At 41.1% G+C, this 15727-nt stretch overlaps 3 protein-coding genes and 1 long non-coding RNA gene across 6 annotated transcripts in view; 2 read left to right on the top strand and 2 right to left on the bottom strand.

The window, feature by feature from the left end:
- LOC148680790 (uncharacterized) overlaps positions 1-15727 on the bottom strand; it is a 796717-nt gene that overhangs the window by 386415 nt on the left and 394575 nt on the right. The window lies entirely within an intron of this gene.
- LOC148680812 (uncharacterized) overlaps positions 1-15727 on the top strand; it is a 451921-nt gene that overhangs the window by 188017 nt on the left and 248177 nt on the right. The window lies entirely within an intron of this gene.
- Positions 1-15727, bottom strand: part of LOC148680839 (uncharacterized) — a 785675-nt gene that overhangs the window by 763814 nt on the left and 6134 nt on the right. The window lies entirely within an intron of this gene.
- LOC148680782 (NACHT, LRR and PYD domains-containing protein 3-like) overlaps positions 1781-15727 on the top strand; it is a 463735-nt gene continuing 449788 nt past the window's right edge. For 2 of the 3 annotated variants that reach the window (XM_088650066.1, XM_088650068.1), the window contains exons 1-6: positions 1781-1861; positions 2526-2576; positions 3398-3502; positions 4083-4167; positions 4724-4919; positions 5015-6791. In XM_088650066.1, coding sequence (XP_088506192.1) covers positions 2533-2576; positions 3398-3502; positions 4083-4167; positions 4724-4919; positions 5015-6791 — 2207 coding nt within the window. In that variant the 5' untranslated portion in view covers positions 1781-1861; positions 2526-2532. Of the gene's footprint in view, positions 1862-2525; positions 2577-2704; positions 2759-3397; positions 3503-4082; positions 4168-4723; positions 4920-5014; positions 6792-15727 lie in introns of all 3 variants that reach the window. The other variant, XM_088650067.1, reaches the window with a different exon arrangement.

The following is a 15727-nucleotide window of genomic DNA, read 5'->3' as shown; positions in this document are numbered from 1 at the left end:
GCATGCCCACTGTCACCAAGCAAAACTCCATTATGATCTCTTCTGTCAAACTGAGTATACAGAGATGAGCTGAGGAGGATCATGAGTTGCACATTTCCACCGTGCAGCAATGTTTGAGAACTCTAACTGGGGAGTTCATACACCTTGGACATTGATGGAAACCCAGTTCTTTTGGTTCCTGTATTCCTCCGCATCTGGAGTAGAGGGACGCTTAATGGGAATATGGGTTCCCTCTATGCAACCGATGACTCCTGGGGCATTTCCATATTCATTGAACAGTACCTTGTAGTTAGCCTGGGTTCCAGCATCAGGGTAGTTTACGTGATGTGCTTTTAAATCACAAATGGTTTACTTTATGCATCTCGAACACTTAATTCATCAAAACCTTGCACTGGGTCACTTCTGTCTGCAAGAACTTGCCTGACTGGTGGAAAGCGCTGATCATCATTGACAGAGTCCAGTTAATCAATGTGTCGTCCAAATGAAATGAATCTGAAGTTAAACCTGCCTCCTGATAGATTTAATTTAAGCCTCAGATTAGTCCTGAAGTTGCTCTAGTGTTCCTCCAGGAAATCAGCCTGTTCAGTTCTGGACTAGACTAAGTCTTAGACTTTTAAAACCGTGACAGAGAAAGCACATTTCTGTTAGTCTGATCTAAATGGCCATTTCAGTGTAGGACTACGCTTAATCTTGGTCCAGGAAACCACCTCTTAATAAAGTAAAGGAAAGCCATGTTAAAATATTACAGATATATATTAGCCAAGTAATGATTTATGTGTTAGATTTGTAAAATGAGTCAGACACTATTATTAAATGACTGTTTCAGTTGTGATTACACTAAACTATTCTGGTTTCTCGTGATCTCATTATTATATTTCAGTGTTCTGTAATTTGATCATTATAACTGATTGAGATAATCTTGTTTATGGATTGTGAACTAAAACTCTTTCACTGTTTGGAAAACATCATATTCACTAAACACAATGTGCTGACTGATCCTGAATCTGTCAACTCTTTTCCACCCATCTAAAGGTTTTAATCATTCCCTGATTTCAATACAGAGTTACTGTAAAGATCTATTCAGATGATTAAGTTATCTGTATTTAATTTAACATTCCCTTTTATAATGATTTGTGCATAACTATGCATTTACTTATGTTATTTCCCTTTAAACAAATAATTAAAAGAACAAATAAATGAATAAAAGCCGCTAAGTAAGATTTTTTACTGATAATAATAAATCATTTGTCACAACCAAAACACATCAACCCCGTCTTCCAGTTTCTGAGGAAAATTATTCATATTTTTATTGACTTTTTATCCTGAATTTTGAAAAATGACCATAAAAAATAGTATTAAACATCTGTACTGTAATAGAGAGTATCGATAAACAGATATATTGATTAAAATAAGTTTGGAAACACCTTTCAGAAATAGAGAGATAACACATGTACATTCAAATTATGTGTTGCAAACAATAAATAAAAGACAAATTACAACATTTGAACTGAATGTAATGCTGTTTAATGGTTTTCTTGATTTGTCCTCTGTTTAAACATTATTCATTTATATATAAATCTCTAATCTTATTTTTTTAGGTTCAACATTGCTGTAAATATTCATCAGAGACCTCTCAGATTTCATCTTAAATACCTTCTCTAAATCTTCTATCAACACACTCGTCTTCAGGACACGCCCACAGTCAGGAGAGTCTCATGAATATTCATGTCAGTGTCACTCTGTGGAGCCAGTAATATTTCAGGATACACCTGTAGATCACACAGGTGTGTTTTAGTGAAGTGAAAGAGTGAAAGAGCTCAGATTGTGTTCCTGCTGCACAAGAGCGTCTGTACTTCTGCATGTGAGTTTAACACTTCTACATTACTCTGATTTGTGGAGATGATGAAGGGTTTATATGTGTGAGTGTGATTTAAATGTCTGATCCTGAAGCTCAAAACCTCAAACACAGATTAAACACTGAGTCAAACACGCTCATTTAAACACTGTGTCTAAAAGCTTTATTTTTAATCCCTTTAAAGTGTTTGTGCTCTTCTATATCAGACTGACTCAATAGTGTCCAATAATTCAGCATTAAATATAACTCTAAACATTCAGAGTCACCAAATCAAAAGTAAAGTTAAAGCAGACCTTCCAGTTGAACAGGAAGAAAAGCTGCTGAAAACAACAAGCTGACTATCCTTAAACAACACTGCATTTAACCCTTTACTGTCAGAGTAACTCATTAACCAAAGAGCCTCTTTAGTAGAGAGACATTTTAATACTCACTAAATCAACAATTGGCTGAACCTGAACTTCTCTTGATAAACTCTATATAACATGCATTTATCTTAAATCAAATGTGAAACAGCGGAGATGTCGGATCAGGGTTAAACCAACTGCATTCATGTTAAGGACTATATATATATATATATGTGTGTGTGTGTGTGTGTGTGTGTGTGTGTGTGTGTGTGTGTGTGTATGATCGTTTCCTGAAAGCTCTGCTAATGTCTGCATTGGTGTTTTAGCTGCAGTATGGCAGAGGAGCGAGTAAAGGACTCTCTCTCAGAGAAACACAGGTATTGACTCTGTTTTTACACCATTATTTCAACACTTTCTCTGAACAACAAAGACCAACAACAATGCACTTATTTGTGTTGCTATTGCCTGATCAATTGGTCAAATGTGGGTACAATTTTCTTCTTAGCTGCTTCTTGGTGATGAATTGGAGAACTACTGGTTTAAAGCCTGTTGTGAAGAGGTACAACTTGTCATTTGACTGTTTGTCATCAGTTGTAGTGCGGAAATTAGTTTATATGGATTTATATGGAGAGAGACCTTTGTACTCTTGTCTTGACATGTCTGAGAATATTAAAATAAGCCCCTCAGCTGTCAGAACACAGTAAACACAGTAAGTGTATTTCTGCACACACACTATAATCTGATCTTTCACTCCACTGAACTACATATACAATGCAGAAACTGTTCAGCTCAGGCTGATCTAAAGGTTTAATGCTGACATCTGATGATCAACAGGAAAAATTCTTTCCAAACAGCACCAATCAAGACTGCATGATCAGATGCTGATATTGCTTCATTATAGGAAGTCATTGGGGTAAAAACAGCCACAAACATAAGAAAAAGTGCTACATTTGAACAATACACACAGATTAATACAGATATACATGTTAAACTTAGTGTGTAGCTCAGTGAAGGGAATTTTATTTATTTATTCTCTTTTCTACCTAGAGATTATATCAATGTTTTGTTTTTATATTTAAGCCAATAATTAGTCTGCTCTTAATTAAACTACATAAACTCATATTTGTCTGATAAACTCTTGTAAAGGAGACTGAAGATTCTCCTGCAGTTTATTCTTCTGGTGTGTTTGTGTGTTCAGTGTGAGATCAGGATCAGGTGTGTCCAGCTCTGTGTCTCTGAAGAGTGACCGGTCTAAAGATAATCCACCAGGGTTCAGTGGGGAAACACCATCATCTGCTCAAAGGTATTGTGTGTTTTACATTATTGCTCACACATGGAGTGTTTTGTGTAAATCCACAATTCAGTAGAGAGAGTCATTCCTGAATAAATCAGTTGTTTAAATTAATCTAATGACTTTAGTGATTCATGAAGACATTTACAGACACCTGGCGTCTTATTCAGAGGATCTTTCAGTCAATATTAATATCAGATTTCTGTCGATTATTTCATTTGTGGAGCATGAAAGATGTTTTGAAGAAGTTTATAACTGAACTGTTGTGTAAATACATCCAAATAAAGGTAAAGCTTTTGAAGGTAAATGTAGATGTGTTGTTTTGTGGCTAAAAGTGTGTAATAATGAATTGAACATCAAACATTTCTTTCAAAGCTGCTTTCTAATAACGACTTTGTGGTTGACAGGGCTTTGTAATGACAGAGACAATTGACTGTGATTTCTCAGCTTAATGTAACAGAAAACTCAAGTGACAAATCTGTCCACTGTCTCCTTATTATGAGCACTACATGTATTTTTTCAGTGTTTGTAAGATATACCTGTATGTGTTTGCCTGTAAATGTGTAATTACAGTAGTTTTATCTGTTAACAGTGTTGAATATGAGTCAGCAGATTCAGGAGACGAGACTCATAAGAGACACACGAGTTTCACAGATAATCTCCAGTGGATCTTCCAGGTGGGAAAAAACTCATTTATTATAAACAAATAAAATAAAAACAGTTATTTACAAATATACTGCTTAATTCAAATGTCAAGCAGTTCATTTATTAAGGAATAATTGACTTCAGTTCATTGAATACTTATAAAATAATGCATGACTGTGATACTCGTGGAGTCTCCGTTACACCTCTGTGTGCATTATTTTCTAATAAATGGACAGATTAGTCAATTATTCTGCATATCCCACCAAGTCATTTTGGTTTAATAGATGTACAAATGAGGATGGCTTGACTAAAGGCTGAGCTTGTGCTTTTGGTGAAACTCTAACAGTAGTCCAAATCTAGACTAGTCATCAATAAAAAGATTAGACAGACTTCACACATGTAGTCATTCTGTAGCTGTGAAATAATGAAAATCATTCAGCATTCATAAATGTGCTCAATGCCTGTCTGAATTTACTTCATCTGAAAATAACTGCACACCCTGTAAAGCACAGTCCTGTAGTATAATGTTGAATAATGTATTTTCAATTGTTCAGTAGTTTGTGCATGTTCTCTTTTCTTCAATCATAGAATCTTGAGAGTAAAATGATCAGATTTCTGAAGAATCAACTGGAGAAATTTAAGAAAATCTTAAAAGAAGAAAACAGACAAGAGTTTGTGAAGGAGTTTAATGAGAACCGAAGCAGAATCACAGAAGCAGCTCTTGATCTCACACTCTTCTTCCTGAGAGAGATGAAGCAAGATCAAGCTGCTGATACTCTCCAGGGTAAGAGACTCATGACCATCTGTCAAACTGATACTTACTAATATAGCTGGAAAAGTCAAGAGTAAATCTCTCTGTTTCTTTGCTCCTGTGTTTAGTCGAGCTGTTCTTCAATAATCAGCTTAAATGTAGCCTGAAGAAGAAATATCAAAGTGTGTTTGAAGGAATTGCTCAGCAAGGAGACTCCACACTTCTGAATAAGATCTACACAGATCTCTACATCACTCAGGGTGCGAGTGAACAGGTCAACACTGAACATGAGATCAGACAGATTGAAGCTGCTTCCAGACGTCATCAGTCACTAGAGATACAGGTTGAATGCAAACATTTGTTTGAAGCAGCTGAACAAGACGAGCAGATCAGAACTGTCCTGACAAAAGGAGTTGCTGGCATCGGGAAATCAGTCTCTGTGCAAAAGTTTGTTCTGGATTGGGCTGAAGGGAAAGAAAATCAAGACATCAGCTTCATGTTTCCTCTTCCATTCAGAGAGATGAACTTAAAGGAGAAAGAAAGACAAAGTTTAAAAGACCTCATAACTCAGTTTTTCCCAGAGACTAAAGGACTGAACCTTACAAGAAGCACACGATTCAAAGTCCTGTTCATCCTTGATGGATTGGATGAATGTCATCTTCCTCTGAACTTTGCTGGTAATGAGACGTGTGGTGATGTATCTTCAGCAGTCTCTCTGGATGTTCTCCTGACGAACCTCATCAAGGGAAATCTGCTTCCTTCTGCTCTCATCTGGATCACCAGCAGACCAGCAGCTGCCAGTAAGATTCCTGCTGACTGTATCGACCGGCTGACAGAGATACGAGGATTCAATGATGCCCAAAAGGAGGAGTACTTCAGAAAGAGACTCACAGATCAGAATCAGGCCAGAGAAATCATTGATCACATTAAACAGTCAAAGAGTCTCTTTATTATGTGCCACATCCCAGTCTTCTGCTGGATTTCAGCCACTGTTCTCCAGAACATACTGAAACTGAAACACAGGGCTCATGCTGAAACACTGCAGGAATCTCCCAAGACTCTGACACAGATGTACACACACTTTCTCCGCTTTCAGATCCAGCAGAGCAGAAGAAAGTATGATGGAGAAAACACAGCAGATGTCTCCTGGGATCCAAACCTCATCCTTTCACTGGGGAAACTGGCCTTCCAGCAGCTGGAAAGAAACAATGTGATCTTCTATGAGAGCGATCTGAAAGACTGTGGCATTGACGTCTATAAGGCATCGGTGTACTCAGGCATGTGTACTCAGATCTTTAAGGAGGAGACGGGAATCATTCTTGGTACCATGTACTGCTTTCTTCACTTGAGCATTCAGGAGTTCATTGCAGCCCTTTATCAACATCTGATTCTAGACAGCGACAAGAAGCATGGATTGTTTTTACAGATAAGCAAAAATAAAGGCGTGACCGATTTCCTGAAGACAGCAGTAGACAAGGCTCTGGAAAGTGAGAATGGACATCTGGACCTTTACCTTCGCTTCCTTCTCGGTCTGTCACTCCAGTCCAGTCGACAACTCTTACGAGGCCTGTTGACACAGCAGGATGACAGAGACCAGAGCAAAAAGAAAATAATTGCCTACATCAAGCAGAAACTTGAAGGGAATCTGTCTCCAGAGAGATCCATCAATCTGTTCTACTGTCTGAATGAACTGAACGATCAAACTCTGCTGAAAGAGATTCAGTCTCACCTCAGTAGTGGAAGTCTGTCATCTGCTTGCCTTTCACCTGCCCAGTGGTCTGCTCTGGTCTTTGTGTTGTTGACCTCAGAGGAGGAGCTGGAGGAGTTTGAGCTTCAGAAATTCCAGAGATCAGACGAGTGTCTCATCAGACTATCAGCAGTCATCAAAACCTCCAAAAGAGCCTTGTAAGTCCTTATTTCTTTCATCTAAGAAATAGACATTAGCTGATATTAAATAATACAATACATAATTTTAATGAACATATGCAATATTGATATTGTCTGCACTTTAAAATACTGTGAATAATTGATTATTATTTAATATTTCATTTTATTAATCACTCATTAAGAGTCAAAAATATGCTCGAGGAACACTCCTGATGGACATAGATCTGGGAAGTGGCAGGGCTCTCTCTCTCTCTCTCTCTCTCTCTCTCTCTCTCTATATATATATATATATATATATATATATATATATATATATATATATATATATATGAGAGTATAAACATGTGTGTGTGTGTGTATATATATGACAGCGCTCTATATAAATATATAAACAAAAGTCCATAGATGGGAGGGGGCCATGAAGACTCCTGCGGAAACAGCCAAGGGTGGCGAGGGATGACGAGGGGGCTTGGATGCAATTCCAATTAACTACTTGACTGGTGGAGAAACAAAGTCTAGAAGTGAGGAAAAAGAGCAGGGAATGTGGCTGGGTCATGCCCTCTCCCTTGAGTAGATGTGGGTTGATGGCTAAGACGTATTTTGGCTAAGACGTATGTATGTCTTGAAGGCATCGGATGACCACCTTCCCAGAGTCTGGATTTGTTGTTGTAAAAGCCCTTTGTGTTTATGTGCTTTATGAAGGCTGAAAAACAGCATTGATACGTTTAGGGCCGTATCTGAGTCCACTAGGTACTTTCAGAGGTGCATCCAGCTCTGTGAGCTCATAAACTGACTGAGCCGAGCCCAGTTTGATGAACTTTTTCTTAGTGTCGGCTGGAAGATTTCCCCCAGGACTCCCAACATGAGGAGTAGGTCACAATCACGCCCCCACAAGAGGAAGCTTCTGATTGGTTAACCCTCTGGGGTCTAAGGGGGTTTTGGGGCTCTGCAGAAGTTTGGACATGCACTGACATTTGTGTTGTTTTCAGTATCTTAAAAACATATAAATGGCTAAAGTGTGATAACACTGTAAACAGCACAAGTTAGGCTACAATAATACCCAAGCAGCATGTTTGTATGTGTTTGTGTTTTTGAGAAAGAAACGTTTATGCGTGGTTAGTGAAAAACTAAAATTTTGAAGTCTCTGAAACAAGGCCATGAAACACACAGAGAACATTTGTGCACAAGACTTTTGAGAACTGGATCTTGTAGTCTGGTGTTTTTGCTTTAAAATCATGTGAGAATCATCTTGTTCACTTCCTCACAGAAAACAATTTAATGAATTAAAATTTCTAAGTCACTTTTTAAGTGAAATTGGTTTATGCGAGAAGGCGTGAACTATCATTACTATGCAGGGAGTCACACCTGAGAAGACAAAGACCTGCATAATGAGCTGAATAATGAGCCATCAGACAGGTATATGACTAGGAGGGAAGAGTTTCAAGAAGGAATCAGAGAAAAGTTTATATACTTTTTGTTTGCATGTTTATTTAAAATACATTATTCACACAAAATAACTGGAGATACACTTGTGAGAGTCAGTACACTCAATAAAACTCTGCAAACTTTTAAACTTACACATAGCAAATCTACTGATTTATTTATTTATTTATTTATTTTGTAAATGAAGAGTTTAGTTGCAAAAGGAGATATTTCCATTTTAAGAAATGTTGGTTATTTGACATTATTATTTAAGACATCAACAGTCAAGTTCATTCACAATTTTATACATTAAACTATTAAGCTCAGTGAAGTCCAGGAACACAATATTCTTCAAACCCAGGATATTTTTTATTTAACTTTATGTCTTTAAATAGTTTATAAATAAGTCATAAATCATGCCAAAATGCAACATATTATCTCAACATTGTCAAACATCTTAAATTGGTTAAAAAAATAATACATCATTAGTATATGGAATAGTATATACAAAGATTGATTAATAATAATACAATTCTGAGTTAGTTTTGGTATTCTGATATTAGAGCAATGTTATTTTAAAGAATGATGATTAATCCATATGCGATAATGAAATCTTTTAAACAGTCGCGTGCATCGCAGCAGCTTTTGGCGCAAGTGATCATCCTCTCACTCGGTATTCACAGTAATTATTTAAAGAATAAACTTACAAAGGACACTTAGAAATGTAGTCTTGCAGACAGGTATCCTGTGATGAGGAGGGGCGCAGGAAAAAGGCAGTATTTCACTGTGTTGTGATGAGTCAGAAGGCATTGAATCCATTTGCAAGCTTTTTTAAAAGCACACATACGAACAAACAAAAAGGGGCAATCCAGGAGACAGAACGTGGGACAGGCAAAAGTTCAAAGGCAGGCAGATATCTTACTGGTCAGAATAACAGGCTAGAGATCAGGGGCAGGCAGATGTCTTTCGTAATCGTAGAACAAGCACAGGGTCAGAAACACAGATCAGTCCGAAGCAGGGAGTATGGAACGCTCAGAAATGACAGCCAGGCAAATCAAGACTTCGCAAAGAACCGGAGCGTGAGTGTGGTATATATACACGAGAGCTGATGAGTTGCACCTGGACCGCAATCAGTGCCAGGTAGCAGGGCTTATGGGAGTTTGAGTCCGTGAGTCGAATTAGAATTCTGGCGATGGTTCCCTCTGGTGGTGCACAAGAGGATTGGCATCACCCTCATTTACAACAGAACCCCCCTCCTGCGAGCGGCTCCTGAAGCGAGAAGGCACCTGACGCCGGGGTCTACCGCGCTGTCGGGGGGCTGGTTTCTCTGGGAACCTCTGATGAAACTCTTCCGTGAGAGTTGGGTCTAGGATATCCCTAGCATTCACCCAGGACCGTTCCTCTGGACCATACCCTTCCCAGTCCACCAGATATTGGAGGGCGCCACCCCGACGTCGAGAGTCCAGCACTTCTCGAACGAGGTAGGCTTCCTCGCCCTCGATCATGACAGGTGGGGGGTCCTGGTTTCCGATTCCTAATCAGCCGCCTCCTCTCGTGGACCACCAGCGGGTTTGAGTATTGACAGGTGGAAAGTAGGAGAAATACGATAATGATTAGGCAAGGCTAAGCGAAAAGACACTGGAGTTTGCGGCAGGGCAATCTCAGACGAAGGTCTCGTGTCGACAACCACACCCACTGCCCCGGTTGATACGTGGGTCCCTGGCGTCGGTGACGGTTCGCCTGAATCTCTCTCCTCCTGACTGCCCTCATGAGATGTCTGTGAGCCTGATTCCAGACATCCTCACTCCGTTGCAGCCAATCCGTGACAGCAGGTAACTCAGTGGGTTCTCCGGACCATGGAAACAGAGGTGGTTGGTAGCCAAGAATACATTTAAATGGCGTAATCCCCGTGGCTGGCTTTATTAATGAATTTTGTGCATATTCTGCCCACATCAGATAGCGACTCCAGTCGTGCTGTTGCTAATGACAGTAGGAACGTAGAAATCGGATGACTTCTTGATTCATTCGTTCAGTTTGACCGTTGGATTGAGGATGGTACCCTGAGGTGAGACTAACATTAATATTTTGATTTTTACAGAGAGCGGACCATACCCGGGAAGTGAATTGGGATCCCCTGTCTGAGACGATATCATCAGGTAAGCCAAACATTCGAAATACATGATTGCACAGGGCTTCTGCGGTTTCAAAGGCAGAGGGCAATTTGGGCAATGGTATTAGGCGACAAGCCTTGGAGAAACGATCAACCACCGTGAGAATGACTGTGTTGTTCTGGGAAACAGGGAGATCCGTGATGAAGTCCACCGCTATATGGGACCAGGGCCGTTGCGGAACCGGTAGCGGTTGTAATAGGCCAGCAGGGGTTTGGTGAGATGCCTTCGTTGTTTGGCAAATTTTACATTTCTGAACATAATTAATCACATCCTTCGTGAGGGACGACCACCAGAAACGAGCTTTGACTAACTCCAATGTTGCAGTGATGCCTGGATGCCTCGAGCTGGGAGTGTCATGAATATGGGTCAGTAATCTAGTACGTATGTTATTGGGTACAAAAATCAGGTGATTCGGACAGTCTACTGGAGGGTTGTTTTCTCGGTTTGCCTCTTGGATCTCGGTAAGTATGTCCCACTGTACTGGAGCCACTAGTAAGTTTGTGGGAAGAATGGTTTCATCACTAATTGTGGGTTTATCCTCTGATAGCCTGGATAGTGCATCTGCCTTACCATTTTTACTCCCTGGTCTATAGGTGACAATGAAGTCGAATCTGGTGAAGAACAAAGCCCAACGAGCTTGTCTGGGATTTAGACGTTTGGCTGAGCGGAGATATTCCAGATTCTTGTGGTCAGTTAATATGGTGAATTGCTGACTAGCCCCCTCCAGCCAGTGTCTCCATTCTTCCAGGGCTAATTTCATTGCCAGTAATTCGCGATTTCCCACATCATAATTTCGTTCTGCGCTGGTCAATTTACGGGAGAAGAAGGCACATGGATACATTTTGGATGGTTGACCCTGACGTTGGGATAACACTGCCCCGACTCCTGTGTTGGATGCATCCACTTCCACAATGAAAGGTAGGTCTGGGTTGGGATGACGGAGAATAGGAGCTGTGGTGAATTGAGTCTTCAGATCACTAAATGCTTGGCGTGCTTCAGAGGACCAGGATAGTTTGTGGGAGTTTCGTTTGGTCATGGCTGTTAACGGTGCGGCTATTGAACTAAAGCCTCTGATAAACCGTCTATAGAAGTTGGCAAAACCTAGAAATCGCTGAAACTCCTTGAGATTCTGGGGTAATGGCCATCGTTGAACTGCCTGTACTTTCGTGTCATCCATGGTAATCCCTTCTGCACTGATGACGTATCCCAAAAAGGCGATCTGTGTCTGGTGAAACTCACACTTCTCTAATTTGGCGTACAGACGATGTTGAGTCATGCGTTGCAACACCATACGTACATGTTCAACATGTTCTTCCATCGTGTTTGAATATATGAGGATGTCGTCGATGTAAATGATGACCCAGCGATCCAGCATATCCCGAAAGACATCATTCATAAAAGATTGGAACACGGACGGACAGTTTGACAGGCCGAAGGGCATTACCGTGTACTCATAGTGCCCCCTAGTGGTGGAAAACGCGGTCTTCCACTCGTCACCAGCACGGATTCTGACAAGGTTGTATGCACTGCGAAGGTCAAGCTTGGTATAATATCTAGCCTTTCTTAATTGTTCCAGGGCAGGAGGTACGAGGGGTAATGGATAGCGGAATTTTACGGTGATTTCATTGAGCCCTCGGTAATCAATACAGGGACGTAAACTGCCATCTTTCTTCTTTACAAAGAAGAATCCAGCTGAAGCAGGAGATGTAGAAGGTCGGATGAAACCCTTGGCCAATTCCTCGTCGGTATATTCAGACATTGCCTTGTGCTCAGGTTGTGACAGAGGAAATATTCGACCCGTTGGGGGACTTGAGCCTGGAATTAACTCAATAGCACAATCACTTGGTCGATGTGGGGGAAGTTGAGTAGCTTTTTGTTTGCTAAAAGCTTCATGTAAGTCATGGTACTCAATGGGGATTCGTTCATCAACGAGTTCAGGTAACATATTGGTGGTTCGTAATGGAATTTTGTGAATGGGCTGGATGCACTGTTTCATGCATGACTCACTCCACTGCAATATCTGTCCGTCCCTCCAGGAGATATGAGGATCATGTCGCCTTAACCATGGCAGTCCCAACACCAGTGGATGATTAACTGAATCAATAATGTAGAATTGCATTTCTTCAATGTGTAGAACACCAACTTGTAACTGTAGCTTATTCGTGATCATACGGATGCGTCCTTCACCCACAGGACGACCGTCTAGTGCTTCCACTGCAAGACAGGAATCATATGAGCTGAGAGATAGTTCGTGACTTAAAGCAAATTTCTTAGATATAAAGTTTCCGGCAGACCCAGAGTCGACAAGAGCCGTGGTATTAATCTTTCTTTTATCAAATTTAATAATTACAGGAATCAGTACACTGAAAAGTGCAGGAACATGGGAAGGACTCACCTTTTGAACTGGTGTATGAGGTCGTACGCTGCAGGTGGATTTCCTGTGCCCTGATTGGCCGCAGTACAGGCATAGATGAATTTGCAATCGGTGCATTCTTTCCTCATGGGTGAGACGGGTGAAACCCAGTTGCATGGGTTCATCAGGGGGCGTGTCGCTTGAAACATGGAGCTGTGTGCGAGGATTTCTACGGCTGCGAATTAGATGATCAAGACGGATGGTAAGTTCAATGAGTTCTTTCAATTTCTTTCCTTCGTCACGGCAAGCCAATTCAGATTGTAGAGTGGCAGTCAGACCCCGTCTGAATAGTGTCTTCAGTGTATCCTCAACCCAGTTAGTTTGAGCGGCGAGAGTGCGAAATGACAGGGCGTATTCTGCAGCTGTGTTACGCCCCTGTGTAAGAGAAAGTAACTGCTCACCGGGGCTTCTCCCCTCTGCTGGGTGCTCAAACACTTACCGAAATTGCTTGAGAAAATTTTCAAATGTGGGATAGTTACATTCCTCCTCCTTCCATATCGCTGTAGCCCATTCCAGCGCTTTCCCCGTTAACAGGTTGCATACAAAAGCCACCCGACTAGAATCAGTGGGATATAATGCAGGTTGTTGGTTAACAAATAGTTTGCATTGCAATAGGAAGCCTTTGCAGCGAGAAGGTGAACCATCAAACTTTTCAGGAAAAGCTAATCGGGGACTTACGGTAGCCGGAGCATTGGAGACATGCGTTGGTTGAGAAGCTGTCATAGTAGCAGGCGGGGTAACTGCAGGATTCGGATGACGGAGTTGTTGCATAGCTCTCACCAGTTCCTCCGTGAGAGAAGTTAGATGGGTGAGTTCCTGATGATGGGTGGCTAACTGAGTGGCTTGAGCGGAAAGTTCAGTAGAGACTTGTGCTAAAGCTGCTGGATTCTGTAGTGGCGAAGTCTTGTGTTGTGATGAGTCAGAAGGCATTGAATCCATTTGCAAGCTTTATTAAAAGCACACTACGAACAAAAACAAAGGGGCAATCCAGGAGACAGAACGTGGGACAGGCAAAAGTTCAAAGGCAGGCAGATATCTTACTGGTCAGAATAACAGGCTAGAGATCAGGGGCAGGCAGATGTCTTTCGTAATCGTAGAACAAGCACAGGGTCAGAAACACAGATCAGTCCGAAGCAGGGAGTATGGAACGCTCAGAAATGACAGCCAGGCAAATCAAGACTTCGCAAAGAACCGGAGCGTGAGTGTGGTATATATACACGAGAGCTGATGAGTTGCACCTGGACCGCAATCAGTGCCAGGTAGCAGGGCTTATGGGAGTTTGAGTCCGTGAGTCGAATTAGAATTCTGGCGATGGTTCCCTCTGGTGGTGCACTAGAGGATTGGCATCGCCCTCATTTACAACACACTGTAACCCCTGGCCTTCTTCTTGACATCAGCGGAGACTCACAGACGCAGGAATATTTGAACCTGGTCCGCTTTTGTAGCGTTTTTATAAATTTTTGTGAAGTTGAAGGCGACATCTTCATCTAACAGTTTGTTGTCATGACACAGAACATCATTACTCGCATTACTGAGCAAACTCGGAGCACATCTTGTCTACTTTAGCTCTCTTTGCCACTGGTCCTTTAATTCTGTTGTTTTCACATCTGGAAATGTACATATGAAGCGCGCTTACTGAGAGGTGGGACCACGCTGCTGTAATGAGGCGATATAGGAGAATCCGTACAGTCCTTACTTTTATACGGATTACATAAAAAGAGATCATTTGTTTTCAACTTGAATTGGTTAATGCAAAAGTAGACATTAAGCTTTATATAGATATCAGAAATCATCATCTTTGTTGACTATTTGCCGAGTTTCCTTTCATTTTAGTGACGTGTTTTTCTGATCACAGTCTGCACGCGTCTTCAGACACTTGTAATAACAATGCCTCGTGGGCGTGGTCGCATTAAAACTAATGAGATCAGACTGAGAATATAGACATAGCGTTGATTTCATACTGATTACTTAATCAAGCAATATAAAGTATTGCTGACTTTGTTTTCAACATGCATAGCTGCGTTTAAAAGTAGACACTTTAAGCTTTCTAGAAATACATTTCTCATATGTGTTCGTTTTGTATTCGTGGAGTTTCAGCGCATTTTACTGATGCATTTCTAAAAGCAGTTCACGGAGAGAGAAAAGACAGAATGCCTACTCTGTTGTTTTCCTTATTTTGCAAAAGCACACACGTTTGTTGTTGTTGTGAGTATACACAACAAAAAGTAGACACATAACAGATTCGATTGATGTATTGATCTCATTTATACGATCAAAACTGAAAGTGTAATTTAAGTTCATTTCAGCAGTTTGACGCCACCACAGGTCAAAACGCGTATACGCAGTCTTCGACCCCAGAGGGTTTATGCGGCGCGAATGTCCGCTGAAGTTCAGACTTTCAAACTCAAGCAATGGGTGCCATTCACGCCACGCCATTCGCGTGTATCGCGCCGCAGGATGTCTATTCACACATTTTCACTGACTTAACATGTAAATCACTCGTGCGTTCTGCGTCTGGTGTGAACGCAGCATTACATTCTGTAAAAGCGGTCGGTGGGCAGAGCCCATAGCTGGACTCGAGCTGTGCTCTCTCATCACGCATGCATGCCGTGACATCGCAAGCAGACTCCTATAGAGCTAGCACTTGATCATGCGCCAATCACGAGCACAATCAGCCAATCAAAACGCAGCTTAGGTCTGCTGTACATTGAGTCTATTGACTGGTTTCATTCTGTTCAGATAGAGAGAAAGGTCGCATGCTTTGCTTTCCGCCTTATGCCAGTTAGTTTTGTGTGCGTCAATGATGAGAAACCACACACACACACACTCCCATGTAAAAGACGGTACCTATTCAAGTGTGATGGACATTAAAGAACTTTAAATGGGGTTCAAGTCTCTGTGTTCTTACCGGCACTCCATGGCGACGATTTTGTCTGAAACGGGTACAA

This window comes from Danio rerio, chromosome 4, assembly GCF_052040795.2.
Source record: "Danio rerio strain M-AB ecotype USA chromosome 4, GRCz13ab, whole genome shotgun sequence".
Classification (NCBI taxonomy): Eukaryota; Metazoa; Chordata; class Actinopteri; order Cypriniformes; family Danionidae; genus Danio; species Danio rerio.
Note: the sequence above shows the minus strand (reverse complement) of the source record. Positions and strands in the feature narration are given on the sequence as shown.